The sequence below is a fragment of the Mobula hypostoma genome, chromosome 22 (genome assembly GCF_963921235.1).
Source record: "Mobula hypostoma chromosome 22, sMobHyp1.1, whole genome shotgun sequence".
In the NCBI taxonomy this organism is placed as follows: domain Eukaryota; kingdom Metazoa; phylum Chordata; class Chondrichthyes; order Myliobatiformes; family Myliobatidae; genus Mobula; species Mobula hypostoma.
Genome location: NC_086118.1, coordinates 35,422,663 through 35,445,871, shown reverse-complemented (window position 1 = coordinate 35,445,871; position 23,209 = coordinate 35,422,663). Strand labels below are relative to the sequence as shown.

Here is a 23,209-nt window from a genome sequence, read left to right as displayed (position 1 = left end):
AAACTTTCAATGTAGTGAAACTATTAATTCAGTTGTTTCAGGACTTCGGATGAGCAAATTTTTCAGACTGTCAAAAAGTCATTGCATGAATACACCAATACATTTTCAGTACGTTTTTTGAAAGAAGATGTTATGTAGTCGAATCATACATTTTACAGTGAACCTGGTAAGTTTAAAGGGAGCATGTGTAAACCAAGCAGGCAGGCTTCAAGGGAGTGCAGCAAATAGAACCTATTGAACTTAGGCGGCTGGTGAAAAACAGGGCCCCTCTGAGAGGAAGGGTGCACAGGAACTGAGGCCCTGTTGAACCGTAGCTCCAATGAGTAGTGGAGAGGATTGGAACCAGGGCCTCAGTGGCTTGAAGGGAGAGTGGGAACTGAAGCCCTAGCAAATGAAAGGGAGCACAGAAACCAAGCAGTAGAAGGCAGTGCATGAGCCAGAGTGTCAGTGATTGGAAACTAGGGCCCTAAAGAGTTAAAGAGAGCAGGAAAAAATGGCACTTGGTGATCCAGATGCTAAACTGCTGAGGTTTCCAAATCGAGAGATGGCAGATAGGAGCCTTTCAGTGTTTAAAATACGTATGTCATGAGTGGCCCACGGATTTGATTTGAATTACTACTCTGGCTCTCCCTCAAGAGATTTTGTGCAGAATGGTGTAAAGAGATCTGTCTTGACATTTCCCACCATCCAGAACAAATACTCTTACAGTCTGCTGTCTTGGCATTTCTGAAACTCCAGGTGTATCATTAAGAAACCACAAGGTGTAAAAACTATATACCTTTAAAATGGTTCATAATATACAATTTATTAAGTAGCTTTATGCTTTAACAACATGCTTGTGAAATAATATTTTCTTAATTTTTAAAAAATATGGGGCGCTATTAAAATTAGATTCAATTTGCACTTCAAAATTTGAGATTTTCTTCAGAAGCTCTTTTCTGATAATCGGCACACCAGATTGTGTTAACTGCACAAGCAGCAAACAAACATATGCTTAGTTGTTAACTTTAGTGAAATTTATGTTGCAGGAAATAACACAAAAGCAGGCACAATGGCTCATGAAGAAATCTTGAGCTTAGACAATGGACGATTCCCTGCGCTGGAACTCAACAACAGGCGTCTTTCAGTGAAGAATTCCTTCTGTAGAAAGAATGGTATCTACAACAGGTAGCCACAAGCATGTTTTTTTTAAAATTGGTGTTAATTATATCCTGCTGAATATAACTTCTTGGTGGTTGTCAGAAGTAAATTTCAAGGAAGGGTTTAAAACTTGGACTGGCAACATCTTTCAAGGCCAAGCAGCACAGAGAATGAGGCTGGTGGAAGGTTAAGGGAGCAAAATTGCTTCAAAGTTTACTTTAGAACTGCATGTTTTAAAATGTATAGCTTTGCTCTCTGCCTGTGCTGACCTCTCAATGCAGTCGATACACATCAGTCATTTCAGCTTCTCTCTGCCTCTCTGTTACAAGACTTCCAGACTCTCCTAGGTTTTTGCTTGTTTTTAAATCATATGTTGTGCCTATGCCTTCTCATTATAGCTTTTCATATGTATTACAGTTTGTATGCAATTTTTGTATTAGTTCATTTGGCAAGTTACATTGCTTTCTCATCACAGTGTAAAATTGTTCTTTTGATTCTGTAACATTACTTTGCTTCACTCCCTTTCTATTTCTGAGTGATTAATAGTTATACTGTATTATACATTGTGTTTAATTTTAGTTTTAAATCACTTCTACTTATTTGAAGATTGCACATGCTATGTTTTATATTCATTTTGTCCTGGCTGAGAGCCAAGACTGTTGGACAGGCTCCCTCTGCTTCTAAGACCAACATGAACTTTTAGAGCCAGACACTCCAGCTCAGTCGCTGTTGCAATATGCCTTATTTTTCTTTGTGAGGTGATATAGAACAGGGTTTCCCAACCTAGGGTCCACAGATCCCTTGATTAATGGTTGGGGTCCGTGGCATAAAAAAGGTTGGGAACCCCTGATAATAGGAGATACCTACCCATTTGCAATTTCATTCAATTTCATCAAAATCACTGGCTGTGCAATCCCCAAATTTCACAATTCTCTTCAAGAATTGTCTCTAAATGAAACACCTGGACACTCTTCAGATTAAAATATTTTTTCTCTAAAAATTGGAACACAAACAAAAGAAAAGGGGTTAAATTTCTGGACACAGTAGTTGTTGTCTATACATTACATAAAATGTTCAGTAAAATAAAACCTTGGTCTATTGGATCAATAAACAAGTAGGTGGCAACCCTATACATTTGCCTTCTATTCCCTCTTGATCGTGGTTCAACAACCTAGACAAATCTTGTTTATAGTAGCATGCTGCGATCTGAATCAAAAAGAAAAACTGCTGCAGGAAGTTGAAATAAAATCTGCATGCTGTTGAATTATATTGTTAAAACATTCCATTTGGTTAGACTGCTCCATTGGTCTTGCATGAAGTTCTTGGTGACTTTGCAGTGAACAGTTAATGTATCTCCTCCAGCATCTGCTCCCATTTACCACCCAAGTTCAATTGATTTTCATGACAGCCACTTCAGGCCTAGATCTGTGTCTCGGGCTCCAAAATTGAGTCTTCAGAGGATATTCTTAAGCTGTTATGTAAGGTACATGCAACACACACAAAGTCCTGCTGAAGAGTCTCGGCCCAAAACGTTGACTGTACTCTTTTCCATAGATGCTGCCTGGCCTGCTGAGTTCCTCCAGCATTTTGTGTGCGTTGCTTGGATTTCCAGCAGATTTTCTCTTGTTTATGTAAGGTACACAGCCAGTGGTTGAGCAGATAGCGTTTTTTTTTTGCTAAATGCATCTTCAATGGGGGTTTTATCCAGTATAGCATTTATCTCACAAAACAGGTGTCCCTAGTTGAGTTTCCATTCTAGTCAGCCATTTTCAGTATTGTGAGAATGGTACAATTGACTCTTACACCCTCTGGAATAAGGGAGAAAAATCAATTTGATTGTTTACTACCCTTTAACTCCTATGTGAGAAAGGATTATTGTCAGTTGTAACAGCTTTTAGTATTGAACTGCCTGCAGTTCAGGTTCCTACAAGATTGGTAACTTGGGAGCTCACAAGTAGGCTGGAGCGAAGTTGCTTCTTAATAAGAGTTTGTGCTTTCGGGAGAACACTGGTCAAAATCAGCTTTACCTTGTTCTATTTTAAGTTTGTGATAGAGGTCAAAACATCAAAGATTTCTCATGAAAACATCTTGAAAATCACCAACAGAGCAGGAGCAAAGGGCTTGCTGCTGAGACTGTTTATTTACTTGGCTTTGTTGGTTACAGCAGCCTGCTGAAGAAAAAGTGTGATTGAAGTAGATGGCAGGAGGTATCTCAAATCCTGATGCAGTTTTTGAAAACACCTGTGTGCCATAAATCTGGTAAAGATTACTTCTAATAATGAAAGCCTGTACACATACTTGGTGAATAAAAGGCCCAGAATAAGCAAAATGGGAGATTGTGATTCATTTTCTTTATAAATGATATATGAAACCATCCATCTGCATCTAGTAATTGTGTTAAAATCCTCTCTCTCTCTCTCTCTCTCTCTCTCTCTCTCTCTCTATATATATATATATATATATATACTGTGTATGTATGTATGTATGTGCATGTATATACATATATATATATGAGAATTTTGCCTTTAGTAATGGCATAAACTGTACGTGAGAATATTAGCGGCTGCTTGTACTCACTAAGTTCGATGAAACAGAATGCTAGGAGATAACTACTTCCAGGAACTAATGCTTATTTGCATTCAACATTCACAGCTAAAGACAAATTTCTCCCTCATTTTCTACCTCGTTCTTGAATAAAATTGGTAATACTTTATTCATTTCTCAAATTTATTTCCAAATATTGACTAAATTAAGTATCACCACAAGAGGTTGCAGATTTTTACTGCAGTTCATATGAAATTGAGATCTCAATGTGCCTCACAGAAGCATAACAATAGAACGGAGCCAAAGAAAATAATATGTGGAAGGGTAAAGCTGGAAGGGGTGGATTTTAAAGAGTGCTTTATGGGAGTAGAGGGAAAATAAATTTTGAAAACTTAGTGGAGGAAATTCCTGGTGTTTGAAGGGAAGCTGCCAATGGTTTTATTACTTCTGGTATGGGAGAATGTTTATTAATCTATCTTAGTCTCATAATTTTGTAAAATTCATTTGGTTTTCTTATCAACCTCCTCTGTTCCAAGAAAAAGAAACCCAGGCATTCTTCATCTCAGGCAACATCGTAGCGAATATCGTCCACGCTCTCTCCACAGTAATCACATACTTCTAGTAGTGCAGTGGCCAAAATTGCACACAATACTCCAGATGTAGCCTCACCAATAGTTGTACTTTTCCTTTTTAAGGCAAGTATCCTGTTTGTCTTCACCTTATCTGCTATCTTCAAGGATCCTTGGACTGTCACACCCGAGTCCCTCAGTTCTTTGTGCCCCCATAGGGCCCTATATTATTCATTATGTACATTTTAGCCTTATTAGTCATCCCAAAATAAATAATATTATACTTACCAGGTTTAAATTCAATCTGTCATTGCTCTTACCAGCTCATCTTTATTATCCTATAGCAGGGGTTCCTATCCTGGGGTCCACAAACCCCTTGGTTAATGGTGAGGGTCCATGGCTTTAAAAGGGTTCGGAACTCCTCCCCTATAGCCTAAAACTACTCTCATTCACTGTCAGCAATACTAGTAATTTCCAGGTCATCTGTGAACTTGTACATTCCCATCCAAATCATGAATACACATAGATACCAGTTAGGGTCCCAGCACCAAAAACTGTGGTGCAGCACTGGTTAATGCCTTCCAGTCACAAACCAAATCTCCAACACCTATCTCTGCCTCCTATTATCAAGCCAATATTAGCAGCTTGTCGTGGATTAGGTTTTAACCTTTCAAAACAAACCCCTGTGTGGAACATTGTCAAAGGCCTTACTGAAATCCTATCACATGGCCCTTATTCGAAGACTTTGTTATCTCTTCAAAAAGTGATCAAATGTAATTTCCCCCTAACAAAGCAATGCTGCCCATCTTTAATCCATTCCTGTTTTTCTCATCTTTTGTAATCCTGTTACTCAACATTCTTTTCCAATGATGTAGTACTTGCAAGAGATGCAGGATATGAAGCCAAAAAAACTGATAAAGGATCTTGGAAGGTCAAGTCATCCAGTCTCCGCAAATGCTGCATAACCTGCTGAGTTCCTCCGTCAGTCTGTAATAAAGACCTGTAATTACCAGATTTATCTCCTTGGATTTGCCATCATTAGGCATGTGTTTATTTCTCAATAGGCCATCAAGAACAGGAATAATGTATGAGCTGGGCTGGGCCTGTGATAAGGTAAAAGCAGAGCTTTTCAGATGTTATAGCACTTACACAGAGTGAAGACTGTCCAACGCAACACCAAAATAATGGCACTGGAATGTGACAAGACCACTGTGAGCGATTCAACAGAAGAAGGGGTGAAGCAAAATGGAAATGGGGATTTTGCTGAGATGGAAGTTTATACTCTGCGGAGAACCTATTGGTTCAAGAGCCCCGTCCAGAATGATGCAGGGCACTCAGAATGTGAAAAGCCTTACTCAGTAAGTGAACAGTGAACAAAAGATACACACAATGCAGGAGGAACTCAGCAGGTCAGGCAGCATCTCTGAAAGTGAATAAACTGTTGACGTTTCAGGTCGAGACCCTTCTTCAGGCCTGAGAAGGAAGGGGGAAGTTACCAGAATAAAAAGGTGGGGGGAGGGGGAGGAGGCTAGCTAGAAGGTGATAGGTGAAGCTAGGTGGGCAAGAAAGATCAAGGGATGGTCCTCCAATGCGAGACCAACCTGTGGGCTTTTATTGATAAAGAGCTGGTAGTTCATTGTTATTTGCTCCCTCAAAGCCCACGTATGGTTATTGGTTTTCTCCTATTGAATCTATTGCTTTGGTCATTCATGCACCTACATAGTGAAAAGTAACACGTGTAAGTCAAAGGGCTTTAATGCTGAGGAACAATTTTATCTACTCTGTCGCAGAAGTGCATGTGTTTTGTATCTTTATTATAAACCTCTGTTTATGTCATTTGTGAAATTATTTACAAGCTTGTCTCAATTAACGGTTAGATTAGTGTACTTCATCACTCTTTAAAGCGGGGGTTCCCAACTTTTTTTATGCCTTGATACCCCTTGGGGGTCAGTGGACCCCAGGTTGGAAAACTCTGCTTTAAAGTATAATTGTTAAGATAATTTCCTATTACTTTATGTCTTCTAGCATCAATGCTCATCCATCCATGACTGCTGCCTCAAAGGTGTAGCCAGCGTGAATTTGATGAGCATGAGAATTAACTATTAACTTTGTGGCTTCAGGCAGGAAGTATTTTTAGTTTATTTTCTTGTGCTTAATCTCAGTAGATAATTTTATATTAAGCTTAAACCAAAAAGTAGATAAAATAATATTAACTATGTAACAGGTAATGGATAAATTAATTGGTTGAAAACAAACTAAACATAATGTAAATAACAATTTGAATGTTCATCAAATCAAAATGCGACAGGGATAACAGAGGAGGTGATGTGTAGAAATCTGTGATCAGTAAGGTCTCTGTAACACAATCAGTAAAATCTCAGTAACACATCGGTATTAAGCATCTGCTTTATGTGGATCTTTGGCTCGTATTGTTAAACTGGAGTCTTGAGTTATGAACATTATAATGCATCATTGCAAGGGAAGATTTACTAGACATTTTCATCAATGAGCCATTCACAGCAAGGTTTGGGCAAGAGCCAGGATTTTGGCAGTGGGTAGTGGCAGAAGGATGTGATTGCAAACCAGGTATATGGTGGCATGGAAGCCTCAGCCTTTGATCGTGCCTACAGCCAGAAGAAAAGTTGACGAAAGGTCTCGGCCCGAAACCTCGACTGTACCTCTTCCTAGAGATGCTGCCTGGCCTGCTGTGTTCACCAGCAACTTTGATGTGTGTTGCTTGAATTTCCAGCATCTGCAGAATTCCTGGTATTTGCAGTTATACCAGTTCTTTGTTAACTATATATCCTTACAAAAACATTATCCTAAATTCTGGATACCTTGTCCAGTAACCTTTCAATGGCCTCTATCATATGCCTTTTGGAAATCCAAATACATTACACCCACAGGCACTTCATCCTCAAAGAACAGAACAAATGTGTTCAAAGTAAATTTATTAACATACATATACAGTACGCAACCATATACAACCATTTTCTTGTGGGTGTTCACAATAAATGCAAGGAACACAATAGAATCAATGAAAGCAACACTCACAACACGCTGGAGGAACTTAGCAGGTCGGGCAGCATCCGTGGAAACGATCAGTCAACGTTTCAGGCCGGAACCCTTCGTCAGGACTGAAGGGGGAAGGGGCAGAGGCCCTATAAGGAAAGTGGGGGGAGGGTGGGAAGGAGAAGGCTGGAAGGTTCCAGGTGAAAAATCAGTAAGGGGAAAGATAAAAGGGTGGGGGATGGGAAGCAGGGAGGGGATAGGCAGGAAAGGTGAAGAAGGAATTGGGGAAAGCACAATGGGTAGTAGAAGGAGGAGGTTGGTTCTGCCTCCTTCTATTACCCATTGTGCTTTCCCCTATTCCCCTAATCCTTCTTCACCTTTCCTGCCTATCCCCTCCCTGCTTCCCCTCCCTCTCCCCCACCCCTTTATCTTTCCCCTTACTGGTTTTTCAGTGAAACAACATTATTACCATAGTGCAGTAGACAGAACTGTACAAAGTACTCCAGTTACGGTGAGGCAGTGTTATGTGAAATTGCACCATGCCTATTTTCATTGGCCTTCTCCCGAATCAGGATTTTAATTTTTGGACCTTCTGTAACATTCTTTATAACTACCTTGAAACTTGGTCACTACCTTCAAAATTCTCCCCCCAAAAAAACTTCAACCATTTGCCCAACTATAGCTCCTAAGATTACATCCAGCACTAGTCTGACTAAAGGGGCTATTTATTTACTGGCTCACTCCAGCAATATTTTATTCTTCAAAACTGTCTTGAACACATTCCATGAACTTGTCGTCAGAAATGCAACTGCCAATTTAGTTTCTCTAGGAAGAGGTACAGTCGACGTTTTGGGCCGAGACCCTTCGTCAGGATGAAGGACTGTCCTGATGAAGGGTCTTGGCCCAAAACGTCAACTGTACCTCTTCCTAGAGATGCTGCCTGGCCTGCTGCGTTCCACCAGCAACTTTTATGTGTGTTGCTTGAAATTCCAGCATCTGCAGATTTCCTCGTGTTTGCCAGTTTAGTTTGTCCAGTGTGGATGAATAGCCAATGAACGATGATTATCAGAGAATGAGGATCAGAGTTATTGTTTTACAAGCTCCCATTATTTTTTTAATTGAAACTACTTCTCACACAACAGATAGTATCCTGGATCCTTCTGAGTATCTCCATCAGTGACATTTGCCCCTTGTTTCTCATTTACCCAGACAGATTCTGCATCCTACATTACATCCTTTCTCACAAAATAATTAACATCATTTCTTATTGTAAGATGTAGCCACACATACCAGTTGACTCCTGGTATGAGAAGGAAAAGGGGGAGGGGAGAAAACCCAGAGGATGGGCAAGGGGTATAGTGAGAGAGACAGAGGGAGAAAAAGGAAAGAGAGAGAAAGAACGTGCGTATATAAATAACGGGTGGGGCATTAGCGGAAGTTTGAGAACTCCAGCTCCCCCTCGTAGCCCATCCGTTATTTATTCTTCTTCTACCCGTCTTCTCCTATCATTTTGGATCTCCCCCTCCCCCTCCCATTTTCAAATCTCTTACTGGCTCTTCCTTCAGTTAGTCCTGACGAAGGGTCTCGGCCCGAAACGTCGACTGTACCTCTTCCTAGAGATGCTGCCTGGCCTGCTGCGTTCACCAGCAACTTTGATGTGTGTTACTGGGATAACTGACTCATTTTCAGGTTAGCAAACTGTGTCTCAGAGGTGCCTCAGGGATCAATACTTTGGCCTCAGTGCTTTTACCTTCATGAAGAACTTGTATGAAAGGATGGAGTGTGATGTATCCAAATCTACTGTTGAAACTGGAATAGGTGGGAAATAAAAACTGGTTGCAACAAAGAGGGTGCATTAGCTCCTGTGAAAATTCCCTCGATTCTGGAAAGGTGCCTGAATTGATAATCAGTTATTGCCACATGTACCAAGATACTGTGAAAATGCCATCCAGACAGATCATTCCAAACATAAGTACACTGTGGTGCTACAAAGAGAATGACAGAATGCAAAATGTCTGCAAAGAACTAGAGATAGGTGAGGAGAGTGGATAAAAAATTGTAGTTGGAGATTAATGAACAGAGGTGAAGCTGCCCACTTTGATAGAAAGAATTGAAGAGCAGAATAAAACTTTGTAAAACTATTCAGTGTTGTTCTGTGAGATCTCAGTATACTAGTACAGTAAAAAGCAAAAATTAATTAAAAAAAGGTGTGCGGAACGTTTTCATTTATTAAAGGGGAATCGGATAAGTGGGCGAGGAACTCAAGGTACATCTGCACAGGTTTTAGTGAACGATGTTCACTTTTGATCGCCTTATTAAAAGAAGGATATGCCTTAAATGAATTGCAGTGAATGTTAATAAATTGATTCCTGAGATGCGTGAGTCATTTATGAAGAAAGATGGAGTAGTTTAACTTCAAACTGTAGGATATGGAAAAATGAGATATGACCTAATGGAAATAGATTTGATTCTGATAGCTCTCAATAGTTAGTTACTGTAAGGATACTTCCCCTAGCTGAAGGATGGGAGGGGCGGTTAAGAACCCAGAGGCATCCGTGCATGATAAGGAGTCAACTATTCATAGACATAGACAAAGACATACTTTATTGATCCTGAGGGAAATTGAGTTTATTCAGGGCAGATAAAGAGGAATTCTTGCACTGTTTGGAGAGATTATAGGTTAAATTGAGGGTTATGGAAATTGACAGGAAAATGGAATTGAAGCCAATATCAAATATGAGATCATCTTACAATGCTCCCCATGAATTGCTCTTCTTAATTTTATCGCGTTCCTTCAGGCTTCTTAATATTTCAGTATCAAAACCTCCTGGAAATGCCGGAAGGGTTAAAACAACTGACATCAGTTGTAATTCAGTTGTTTGCACGTTCTTCTTTCTGAATCAGGAAAAATAGTGGCTTCAGCTCTCGGTCCAGAAACATGAGACTTGAGAAGTCAGGCTGCACTAAGGAGCATTACACAGGCAAAATTTTCTTATTTTGAATTAGATATTAAACCAAGGTTCTATTTGCACAGTAAGGTTGACATAAAAGCTCCCAGGTAAAAGAGTATGGCCTGAAAACTATTTATTCTTTAGTCAATATGGCTAAACTCTGATTATCTGCTAATGGTCAGAATTCTGTTTGTAGGAGAATGCAAGTCGACTTGTGTAGATCCTATGTTGTGATGTACTTCAAAAACACTTCACAGGATGTAAAGTGTGGATTCTGAAGTTGTAAAAGGCTTTATTTGAATGCAAATCTCCCCTGCCCCCACCCCAATCACATTGACTCTTCAACACCATTATCAATTTGGTCCACCCAGAGGGTTGCTGTAAATAAAAGGAATTGTACTTAATATACCCCACTGGCCATGCAGAGCAAATTTGATCCTTGATGTGTGTGAAGTTAGTCTATCGCTAGGGAGTTGAGTGCTCTGGACAGGAGAGGAAAATCAGCCAATGTTCCTCCCCTTGGTTACAAAAAAATGATTTAAGGGATCTAGTCAGAATGGGTTGGATCGTCCACAATCTGTCCTCGCAGACGTGTTCCCCACTGCGTTCATGTTTTTCAGTCATGTGCCTCCCAGCAAATTTGATGCTCAGCTCTATGGTCCTACCAGTAGCTGAATGACCCGTAAGGGCTGACCAGTTCTCTAGGTGTCACACCCTGAGGGTCTGACCTCAGCATTTCCCCAATGGCTATTGACACCTCATATTGCCAAAAGGCACATTCACTAAATGATCTCTGATCATTAATGTTGACCTAAATAATTAAAATATTAAAAATCTAAACACTTGCTAATTAATTAAAACGCAAGTTACAAAAATATAACAATAAACAAAACGCTTAACTAAAATTACTTCTTCAATAAAACTTGACAATGTCACTGAAATGTTTGGGACTCCTCTCTAAACTTTGGTAGCCCGATACAAAGTGTATCTGGCCCCGGGATTTAATTGTGAGTCCCAAGATTAGATCCAGCCTGTAGTGTATTCTGAATTTCCATGCTTCAGTGCACAGGTGGGGATGGGTGCTGCTACTAGCCGGTTATTCCCTATGGAATTACCCGCTGGCCTTCAGCACAATCTGGCCCAGTATAGCTGTAGTCATCCTCAATCCACATAAAGCTCCCTGCTGCTTCAAAATAAATGCAAAGTATTTGGAAGACGGATGTCTGAAATAAAGCTAGAAAATGTTCCAAATGCTGAGGCATGATTTGTGGGGAAGAGAAACAGAGTTAACACCTCAGATTAGTCATTGTCTTTATCCTCAACCCCTCTTCTAGCACAGTCAAAAATATTTGGAATGACTTCCGTGTACAGATGAAAGTGTCATGACCTGAGCAAGGTTTTCAGAATATCCAAGAGCCAGAGTTCTGCTTGTATTAACTTTGTTGGAACAGTGAAAAAATATTTTATTTTTAAAATTCTTAATGAGTAGCAGGTTATTCTTACAACAGTAGCACCTTTTGTCTTGGTGAATTAATTCACTCATTTGGATTCTAAATCTGGAATGGATTGGCATTTCTAAAATATTTCAAAACAAACTGACCATAAAGCAATAGCTGCATTCAAGCAAAGGGATGTGTGTTGTGAAATTAAACATTGAACAGCAGAATAAGTGACTTGGTTTCCATAGATTGTCTTAATATTCAAGCATGAAGTAACAGTGATGGTCACATGGAAAAGCAGGGAATAAAATCAGAAAATGCTGAAAATGCTTGCCATGTCAGGAAGTAGCCATAGGCAAAATATAAAAGGAAATAACATTTCATTTATATACAGTATGTCCAAAACAACTTTGCAGTTAGTGAATGACGTACTCATGACATTTAGTCACAGTTGTAATATAGAAATACGGTTTCATTACAAGTCATCAGGCTAGGGTTCCCTTCTTGAATGTTCAGATTTACAGTATATGCCATATGTCATAATTGTTTTTAATTAGCAGAAAGCCTAACGTGAATGGGGGCTGAAGGCATTTCCAGAGCAATCAAATTTCAAAGTAAATTTATTGTCAAAGTACATGTACATTTTCTTGCAAGCTTACTCAATAAATCCAATAACCGTAATAGAATCAATGAAAGACGCCACCAACAGGGCAGACAACCAGGTTGAGGTATCAGTTCAGTTCAGTGATGGGGCAAGTGAAGTTGAGTGAAGTTATCACCTCTGGTTCAAGCCTGATGGTTGAGGGGTTGAAAACTGTTCCTGAACCTGGTAGTGCGAGTCCTGAGGCGCCTGTATCTTCTTCCTGATGGCAGTCACGAGAAGAGAGCATGACCTGGGTGGTGGGGGTCCCTGATAATGGATGCTGCTTTCCTATGACAGCACTCTGTGTAGATGTGCTCAATGGTGGCAAGGGCTTTACCTGTGATGGACTGGGCCGTATCCACTACTTTTTACACAACTATTTATTTACAAAAAAAATGGAATATCCAAATGCTATAATAAAAGTCTATTTTGGGGCAATGTGTTGTGCAAATCTCAGATGACAACAAGTGCAAGTATTGTGAAATACAGCCATTGTTGGTGGAATCTCAGGTGGTGACGAGAGGGCATACAGGAGTGAGATATGCCAACTAGTGGAGTGGTGCCACAGCAACAACCTGGCACTCAACATCAGTAAGATGAAAGAGCTGATTGTGGGTTTCAGGAAGGGTAAGACAAAGGAACACATACCAATCCTCCTAGAGGGATCAGGAGTGAGCAGCTTCAAGTTCCTGGGTGTCAAGATCTCTGCAGATCTAACCTGGTCCCAATATATCGATGTAGTTAGAAAGAAGGCAAGACAGTGGCTATACTTTATTAGGAGTTTGAAGAGATTTGGCATGTCAACAAATACACTCAAAAACTAATACAGTTGTACCGTGGAGATCATTCTGACAGGCTGCATCACTGTTCTGATATGGAGGGGCTACTGCACAGGACCGAAAGAAACTGCAAAAGGTTGTAAATCTAGTCGGCTCCATCTTGGGTACTAGCCTACAAAGTACCCAGGACATCTTCAAGGAGCGGTGTCTCAGAAAGGCAGTGTCCATTATTAAGGCCCTCCAGGACCCAGGGCATGCCCTTTTCACACTGTTACCATTGGGTAGGAGATACAGAAGCCTGAAGGCACACACTCAGCGATTCAGGAACAGCTTCTTCCCCTCTGCCACCCGATTCCTAAATGGACATTGAATCTTTGGACACTACCGCACTTTTTTTAGTATACAGTATTTCGGTTTTTGCACGTTTTTTAAATCTATTCAATATACATAATTGATTTACTTGTTTATTTATTTTTTTTATTTATTATATTTTTTTTTCTGCTAGATTGTGTATTGCATTGACCTGCTGCTGCTAAGTTAACAAATTTCATGTCACATGCCGGTGATAATAAACATGATTCTGATTCTGAAAATACTGGAGGCAAAAATGCTGGTGTTGGGGGAGAGAAACAAAGAAATGCATAAACCTTCAGGACGGGCATCATCAAGAGAGGGAGGACTAGGGTTAATATCCTAGGCCTAATTGCAATGGGGCAAGTAAAGGGAGGAACAAAAGTGAGAGTTTTTCAGGATAGAATGCAAGAATGACTCAAGACAAAAATGGATGACAATGGATCTTCCAATCACCTCTGTTTTTTTTTAGCTGCTTGTATAATTGTTCACAGCAATCACGAAGTTTTGTTTTAAGAGTTTTGGGAAATGCCTTATAAAATGCCAATTACATAGCAAGCATGAGAGATTCAAAGCACATTTATTATCAAAGAACGTGTAAATTATAAACCTTGAAATCTGTCTGCTTATAGACAGCCACAAAGTAAGAAACTTGAGAAACCCAATTAAAAAATAGACTAAAAACTACTGCACAGAGAAAGAGAGAGAAAAAAAAACACGTGGTGCAAACAATAGAAACATCTCGAACCAGATTGGGTTCTAGATCCACTCCCAGAGGAGCCGGGGTAGGCCCAAGCCAAGCCTCTGTTTCCAGTTTTCCTACCAGTGGGGCAGAAATGCACAGCAGCCGGCTCAGTTCACAGCCTTGTTGCCGAGGAGAAAAGAATGAACATTCACGGGAGAGTTAGCGAAATCAGCCTAAGTCTTGCCTCTGTACGTGATACTTGGGCTTCCAGTCTATCTGTGCCAGTGTTTAAGTTGTCCAAGCACCAAGTAGTGATGCTCAGTGCCGCGATACGTACGAAGCTGTTCTCAATCTTACCGAATTGGCTTGGTTCTTGGAGCGATCCAACCTCACACCCTGGTTAGGTGGACGGGCATCAAAACTCTTCCGCATCAACTCCTTTCCTAATCGCTCACTTCATCTCCAGAAGCGATATGAACTCTATCTGCAAATCTGGCAGCTCGAACACATTTCACTGCACATCCCCCAAGCCAGCCTCGCCTCCACCTTCCTCCTCACTGTCTGCTGCGATAGTTCACCACAATTTGCCTCATGAAAGATGGTATGAGTAATGTTTTTAGTTGATTCTCTTGCCTTATGATTTACCACTAAGATGTCACACATCTTCATTAGCCCCATCTTAAAAAATTAAAGGCAAAACAAGCAAATACAAAGGGAAAGAGCTGTTAACATTAGACTGGATCAGCTTTAGGACTTTGCTGGCGTCAGTGAAGATATTGGAAAAGAAAGAAGGGGTGAAGAGTTTCTAAAATGTGACCAGGACCGTAGACTAGATCAGCATGTTTCCAATCCAACAAAGAAGAAGGAATCACTAGATCTGGTGCTTGGGAATGAATTGGCCGAAAAAGAAGAAGAACAATTCAAAATAAAACCTATTAATTAAAAGAAAGCCAATGAAGTGACTCACTACCATGGTGTCCACTTGGACTGGTGATGGTTGGGCCACATTTAGGTTCAACTTTTAATTTTATGCCTGCACAGAATTCCACTAGATAATAATTAGGACCAAACACGAGGAAATCCGCAGATGCTGAAAATTCAAGCAACAGACACGAAAAATGTTGGTGAACGCAGCAGGCCAGATTTTTTTGTGTGTGTTGCAATAATTAGGACCACATATTTTGTTGATTTTTCTCCTCTTAATCTAGACACTGGGGATGACATGAGGGCAGAGGAAATGAAAGGTCAGATGTTCCCTCCCCTCCACCTTCTTATTCTGGCATCTGCCCCCTTGCTTTTCAGTCCTGATGATGGGTCTCGGCCAAAAATATTGACTCTTTATTCTCTGTCATAGATGTTGCCTCACTTGCTGAGTTCCTCCAACATTTTTTGTGTTGCTCAAGATTTCCAGCATCTGCAGAATTTCTTGTGTTTATGAAGTTCCCACTTGCTGCTTTAGCTCAGATGTGCAGACTAGGAATTGATACTTTTTTCTTGTCTTTGTGATTCAGTTGTTCTTTCAGAAACTTAACGCATCTGATGAGCCAAGAATATTCAAGCAGCCTTATTCCATCTTAGTCTCAATCATAAAATATACTGGGCAGCCAGCCCTGAAACCAGACTGCCCAGCTCAAGTTCTAACAGATGGCTATCCCACTGTGGAAGGAAGTTGATAAGGGAAAAATAATCAAGAAAACATTAAACTAAACAATAAATATAACACAAATAGTTTCTGTCATTTCCCTGTTGAGAAATTCCATCTTGAAACTAAACCAAACAGTGAAGAGAAACAACTGTTGGATTTGGGCACTTATTGCCCAATGCAGTTTTTAAAAAATTGATTCCATGTAGCAATTTTGAATAATAATATTTTTCTTCCCAAAATATTATTGTGTACTCTGATATTAGATTAAAGTCTTTAAGGACCATTTAACTTTGTTGAAGTACAAAAGCACAAATATCTTTAAAAACCAATCATTGTAGCTCGACATTGTAGCTCATTACTCAGATGATGATGGAACTGCATATTTAGAGCTTTGCTTTTATAATTCTACTTCTCACCTTTCGTACTAGAGCCTAAAGGCTCAGTGTGCTACTCTACAGTGCTCAGTAAAAGGCTCCACTCTGTAGTCGTTTGTGCTGACATAAGCTGAAATAGCTATAAGAACCACAGCCACCCTAAGCACCCAAATGCTTAAAAGACAAAAAGACATAACTATGAGTGAGGATAGGAATTATAAATCTGCAGGATTAGCAGACATCCATTGGATTGGCATTGAAGGCACTGCTGAGAATTTCCAAATATCCTTCAAAATCTCTTTTCCCAACCCAAACACTGCCTGTTGCATAAACTGCCCTGCTAATCAGTAGCTTCTGTCTTTATTTCAGATTTTCATCATCTGCAGATTTATTTTATTCCTGCTAACCTTAAATCAAATTCCCCAGACGACTGCACATTTTAAAAGTGCTGTTAATCATTTAATGTCAAACCTGTACTTTTCAGGATCAATACTTAAGTTTTCTGCTGGTACTATCACCACCACAATCAAGGGTAGATTCTACAAGGCAATTCCTTCAAATGGATTTGGTTAACACAATGTTACTCCATATATTTACTTCAACATGTAGAGTCATAGATTAAAACAACATGTAAACAGGTCCTTTGTCCGACCAAGTCTGTGCCAACCAACAACCACCCATTTAGATTAAACCTATATTAATGCTATTTTTATTCCCCTCACAATCCCACTCTTTACACACCGGTCACAAAATGCTGGAGGAGCTCAGCAGGCCAGGCAGCATCTTTAGAAAAGAGTACAGTCGACATTTTGGGCTGAGACCCTTCATCAGGAGTCCTGCTGAAGGGTTTCGGGCTAAAATGTCGACTGTACTCTTTTCTATAGATGCTGCCTGGCCTGCAGAGTTCCTCCAGCATTTTGTGGGAGTTGCTTAGACTTCTAGCATCTGCAGATTTTCTCTTGTTTGTGATTGGACTTTGCACACCGGTGCCAATTTAGACTGGTCAATAAACCTATCAACCTGCACATCTTCATGCAAAATCTATCTGTCCACGGGGAACGTACAGTCACCTCACAAAGAGCACCCCACAGTCAGGGTTGAACCCAGTTCTTTGATAGGTGAACACGAGGAAATCTGCAGATGCTGGAATTTCAAGCAACACACACAAAATGCTGGTGAACACAGCAGGCCGGGGTCCTGACGAAGGGTCTTGGCCCGAAACGTCGACTGTACCTCTTCCTATAGATGCTGCCTGGCCTGCTGCATTCACCAGCATTTCGTGTGTGTTGTCTTTGATAGGTAGCTCGGCTATGCATGCAGCTGCCAACATGGGGCCTTTTATTCTTCATACAACTAAGTTAAATGAACAACTCCTTCAGCTGTTAAATTTTTAGTTCAGACTTATTTCTTCACAACTTTTACATTTTTTGTATTGCAAGCATTTCTTCCTCTGCGATTTCTGAGAAAATAAGAACAAATGTAAATGAAGCAGAAATGGGCTTCTCAGATTTTCAGCTTGCAATCATCAGTTCAGTGATATTGCAGATGATTCCTCATATCCACTTTACCTCCCAACTACCGAATCCTCTGTTTGCCTTTCCTAATCCACACTCTCCACAGCCACAGTTACTGTTTGCAGGCAAACTGCTTCCTCCACAGTGCTGTGTTATGAGTAGTCCACAGTGTGAGGTGCAAACGGTGTGTAGGCCACAAGTCAAAGTCTCACTTTCTTTATGATTCATGCTGTCAGAGTCTTTTCACATTTCCAAATGTCTCTGAGAAATATAAAAAATAGTTGGGAAAAGAAACAATTTAAAAATAATAAAGATTAAAAAAGCAGGCTTATGTAAAACACATTTAGCTACCACAGTTTGAAACATTAATATTATTTAAAGTTAGAAAAGATGTCCTACCATGAAGCAACTGATGAAAAACTTGAAATCTACATAAGATGCAAGCCCTATATAATTTGACTGTCAAATGTCTCTAACATTGACAAACAATCAAAAGCCTTTGACTTTTACTAGTTTTTTAATAGAGGTCAATGACATAAGGGACCAGAGATTAATTTGTCCACCCCCTCAACTCAGTAAGTTACACTGCACTTGAATTCAGGATTAACTACACAGAGGCAGAGTTAGAGGCCACATTCTATGTGTTTGCGTTATATGAGCAGGCCACAAAACCCAGAATGTTCTGACCTGTACACCACAGCTAACCAGCAGCTTTCTGTGGCACCACTGGCTATCCATTAGCAGGGAATAGCATTTTGTCTCAAATACCTGAAATCCTGTGCTGAAACTACATTGTGTTCTCAAACCAAAGTAAACTCTGAGCATTTACTGTCAGTACCTCTCAAAATCCTGTATGCCCTAAAAGATTACCTCTCACGCACCTGAATATGAAATTACTGTAATGAATAATATGACTCTGATTTCAAATGAAGCCTGTCCTCCTTTGACTCAGAGACCAAAACTACATGCAGTTCTGTCATTTGGATCTCACTAAAATTTGTTTACTACTACCTTGCCAAGTTTTTAAACACCAGAGTTATTTTTCCAGTTTCCCAGCTTTTCATGGGATAGAATTTCCAGCCAGTGGTGAGTCACCCATAATTGTTACTGACTCACAATAATGTTTAAATCTTTCATGCTGTCAACTTATTGCAAAATGGTATAGATATGACATTAGTTAGATACAATATGTACTGTATAAACTTTGCCCCAAGCGGGGACTAGAATAAGTCTTGCCACATAGTAACTGAAGTAAACTTTGACAGGTACTGAACTGAATGCGCTGTTTTAGATAGCTTTGGGGACACAATGGTGTCATGCTTAGTACAATGCTTTACGGCATCAGCTGTAGCGTAGAAACATAGAAACCTACAGCACATTACAGGCTCTTCGCCCCACAATATTGTGCCAACCATGTAACCCACTCTAGAAACTGCCTAGGACCTCCCTACTGCATAGCCTTCTGTTTTTCTAAGCTCCATGTACCAATATAAGAGTGTCTTAAAAGACCCTATTGTATCCACAAGCTCGGGGTTCCATTCCCACTGCTGTCTGTAAGGAGTTTGTAAGTTTTCCCCGTGACCATGTGGGCTCCCTCAGATGTTCTGGTTTCCTCGCACATACAGTGTTAGGGTTGGTAAATTCTGGATGTGTTATGTTGGCGCCAGAAGCGTGGCAACACTTGCAGACTACCAAGCATAATCCTCACTGATTTGACTTGTCACAAACAGCACCTTTCACTATATATTTTGATGTACATGTGACAAAAAAAGCTGATTTTTAACCTTTAATAAACACTTAAAAACTACTAAATGTCAAAATATTCATACACTTAAATATGTTTGAAGAACAATTGACCATTTAAATATATGCTAGAATTCTGAAGTAAATACTTGCGGTATTCTCTGAAAGCTGTTCTTCTCTATTCTAGTTAATTGAGTTATTGCTTCTTCATCAAGTCTGTTAATGCAGATTTAATGGGCAGCTTCTCCAGCATAAAGCTGGAAATTAATACTATTTACACTCCCTGTGGATTTCGTGAGGAGTTTTATATAGAATGAAATTGAGAAATTGCCAGCAAAGAGCAACAAGTATGTATGAGACATTGAAGTCATGAGAGAATCCTGGACTTGGAACTGCTAAAATTTTTCACAAAATCTTGTTCAACATTTATTTTAAAGACAAAATGTTACACTTGCTGGATATCTGAAATCAAGCATGTAATATGGGTGACTGTAGCGAAATTATTTTAATCAGATCATTAGTTGGCATTCTGACAAAAGACACACACCTGGAATGGCTCCTATGCTGTCTTGGTAAAGATGCTGACTCTGTGTCCTGCATTTACTATATATCTAGTAAGGTTATATTCCAGTCCTAATTTGTTATCCAAGCTTTTAGAGTTTCTTTATTTAATCTTGAGATTATGATGCATGTTTAGACACATGCCTCAATGTTTCCATGTTTTGAATTTGCATGCATATAGTTGATTATTCCAACTGTAGAATTATTTCCTGTAGGATTGTAGATTAACTGATTATTATCTGGAAAAAAATGTTCATGAATTGCAAATGGACCACCAACTGTCTTGCAAATTGGAGATTTAGAATAGAAATGTTACGTTCAATTGTCTACATTGAGCTTTTTGAACTAAGCATGTTTTCCAGTCTGGGGAGTTTCTGTCTGGCTGACGTAATTGTTGGTGGAAAGATCTGGGGAACTTGTGATCCAAGATGCTGATCTGCACACTGCCCCGTGATGCCTTGAGCATGTCCGTCACAGTGACTGCTACAATGAGCAATCTAACATTCAATCACACACTGCTCCTTGGAGAGTAGCCATTACACACATCCATAGCTGAACTTGTTTATTTTTCTTTTTGCGTGGTTATTGAGCTGTTACTGCTTATGAAATTTATTCTTCTCTGGGCCATGATTGGAAGGGTTTTTTTTCATCTCTTTTCAATGGCAGCAGACTTGAAATCAAACTGGTTTTTCTCACTAAACATTCAAAGATATAAGGAACCAAAGAACGCAGAAAAACAGGGGACTGTCGCGATTCATTTAACGCTGAGAAACTTTGGTGAAAAGAAATGTTAAAGCAGCAAGTGCAAAATGAGCCAAAAGAATATAATTTTGAGAGAAAATCAGAAGATGATTGCAAATGGGATTGAAAGTGAAAGTGCATAAGTTAGCTCACATTTTAAGTTCAAAAATTTTGATTTTGTTATTGTAAATATTTTCTTCTAAAACAAACATCTGTGCTGAGGCACAGTGCCTCGGGTGCTTGTTACTCACCAGTTGGCAGTTCCTAATGACTGAGCTAAAATGCCAGTATTAGCAGGCCTATTAAAAAGGAGGGATTTCAGTTCTAATTCCTGCCCAATATATACTTTAGCATCTGGATTCTCCGCATTTGGAGGGAATGCAACAGATCAGATTAAGCTCTCCCCATCATCAATAACACATCCTATTTCTGAAATACCAGGATTTTCAGTCAGAGAATATCTTTTCATGTACCACAGGTGTATTGTATGGGCAAAAAATTATGTAGACGCTGTAAGAAAAAGGGAAAAACATATCAGAAATGTAGTGCAACACACACAAAAAATGCTGGTGGAACGCAGCAGGCCAGACAACATCTCTAAGAAGAGGTACAGTCGACGTTTCAGGCCGAGACCCTTCGTCAGGACTAACTGAAAGAAGAGATAGTAAGAGATTAGAAAGTGGGAGGGGGAGGGGGAGGGGGAGATCCAAAATGATAGGAGAAGACAGGAGCGGGAGGGATGGAGCCAAGGGCTGGAAAGTTGATTGGCAAAAGGGATACGAGGCTGGAGAAGGGAGAGGATCAAGGGACAGAAGGCCTAGGGAGAAAGAAAGGGGGAGGGAAGCCCAGAGGATGGGCAAGGAGTATGGTGAGAGGGATAGAGGGAGAAAAAAATAAATAACGGATGGGGTACGAAGGGGAGGTGGGGTATTAACGGAAGTTAGAGAAGTCAATGTTCATGCCATCAGGTTGGAGGCTACCCAGACGGAATATAAGGTGTTGTTCCTCCAACCTGAGTGTGGCTTCATCTTGACAGTAGAGGAAGCCATGGATAGACATATCAGAATGGGAATGGGACGTGAAATTAAAATGTGTGGCCACTGGGAGATCCTGCTTTCCATATCAGAATGGGAATGGGACATGGTATTAAAATGTGTGGCCACTGAGAGATCCTGCTTTCAGGATCTCCCAGTGGCCAGAAATTTTAATTCCACATCCCATTCCCATTCTGATATGTCTATCCATGGCCTCCTCTACTGTCAAGATGAAGCCACACTCAGGTTGGAGGAACACCTTATATTCCATCTGGGTAGCCTCCAAACTGATGGCATGAACATTGACTTCTCTAATTTCCGTTAATGCCCCACCTCCCCTTCGTACCCCATCCGTTAGTTAGTTATTTCTCTCTCTCTCTCTCTCTCTCTCTCTCTCTCTCCCTCTCTCTCTCTCTTCTCGCTCTGTCCCTCTCACTATACTCCTTGCCCATCCTCTGGGCTTCCCTCCCCCTTTCTTTCTCCCTAGGCCTCCTGTCCCATGATCCTCTCCCTTCTCCAGCCTCGTATCCCTTTTGCCGATCAACTTTCCAGCTCATAGCTCCATCTCCCCCCCTCCTGTCTTCTCCTATCATTTTGGATCTCCCCCTCCCCCTCCCACTTTCAAATCTCTTCCTAGCTCTTCCTTCAGTTAGTCCTGACGAAGGGTCTCGGCCTGAAACGTCAACTGTACCTCTTCCTAGAGATGCTGCCTGGCCTGCTGCGTTCACCAGCATTTTTTGTGTGTGTTGCTTGAATTTCCAGCATCTGCAGAATTCCTCGTGTTTGCGTTCAGAAATGTAGTGCTATTAGTTTGCAGTACCTTGTGGTTATTGTAGCAGACATTGTATCACTTTTTTTCACTTTCACTTTGATGTGGCATAGGTGATGGAGAGACTTTATTTCAAAAATAAACTTTATTCATTAAAATATTTACAGGAATTGCAAAATAAAGGCCTTTCTTTACATTCGTAATGTTGCCCAGTCTTTACATGCATAGTATTGTAATGTCAGTATATTCATAGTGTCATCCAGCTTTACAAAGCATAAGTGCCACTCTTGTGGCCTCTTTCAACAATATATCCTTCAAGTGTTTAGGGAGATTGGTGTGCTGGACCTGACCCTCAGAGTCTAGTGACAACAGGACTTTAGATTGCATTTGCTACCCACAAACCCGTTGCATTGGCTGCAGCAAGCTTCAGTCCACACTTAGCACGTACTCCTGCAGCCTGGAGCGTGCTGGGCGGCATTCCCTTGTGAGCATCGTGTTGTACTGGAAGACCACAAGTTTTGGACAGACCAAAAGAATGTCCTTCACAGAGATGATGATCTTCCAGGTGGTTGATAAATTTGAGGTTTGCCAGACATAGTCAGGAAAATGAGATGTAGTCTCACTACGTGCTGATTACCTTTCCCAGAAACTAGTAACAGCTTAATTTTACAGCTCGGACCCAATTTATTCAGAGTAGGCCAAATGTACAAACATA

At 40.3% G+C, this 23,209-nt stretch overlaps 1 protein-coding gene across 1 annotated transcript in view; it reads left to right on the top strand.

Moving 5' to 3' along the window:
* The window catches only part of LOC134360278 (protein sidekick-2-like), a 983,228-nt gene that overhangs the window by 900,849 nt on the left and 59,170 nt on the right, over window positions 1-23,209 (top strand). Inside the window, exon 43 of the mRNA XM_063074455.1 lies at window positions 1,029-1,167. Within this exon, the coding sequence (XP_062930525.1) occupies window positions 1,029-1,167 (139 nt within the window). The remainder of the gene's footprint in view (window positions 1-1,028; window positions 1,168-23,209) is intronic.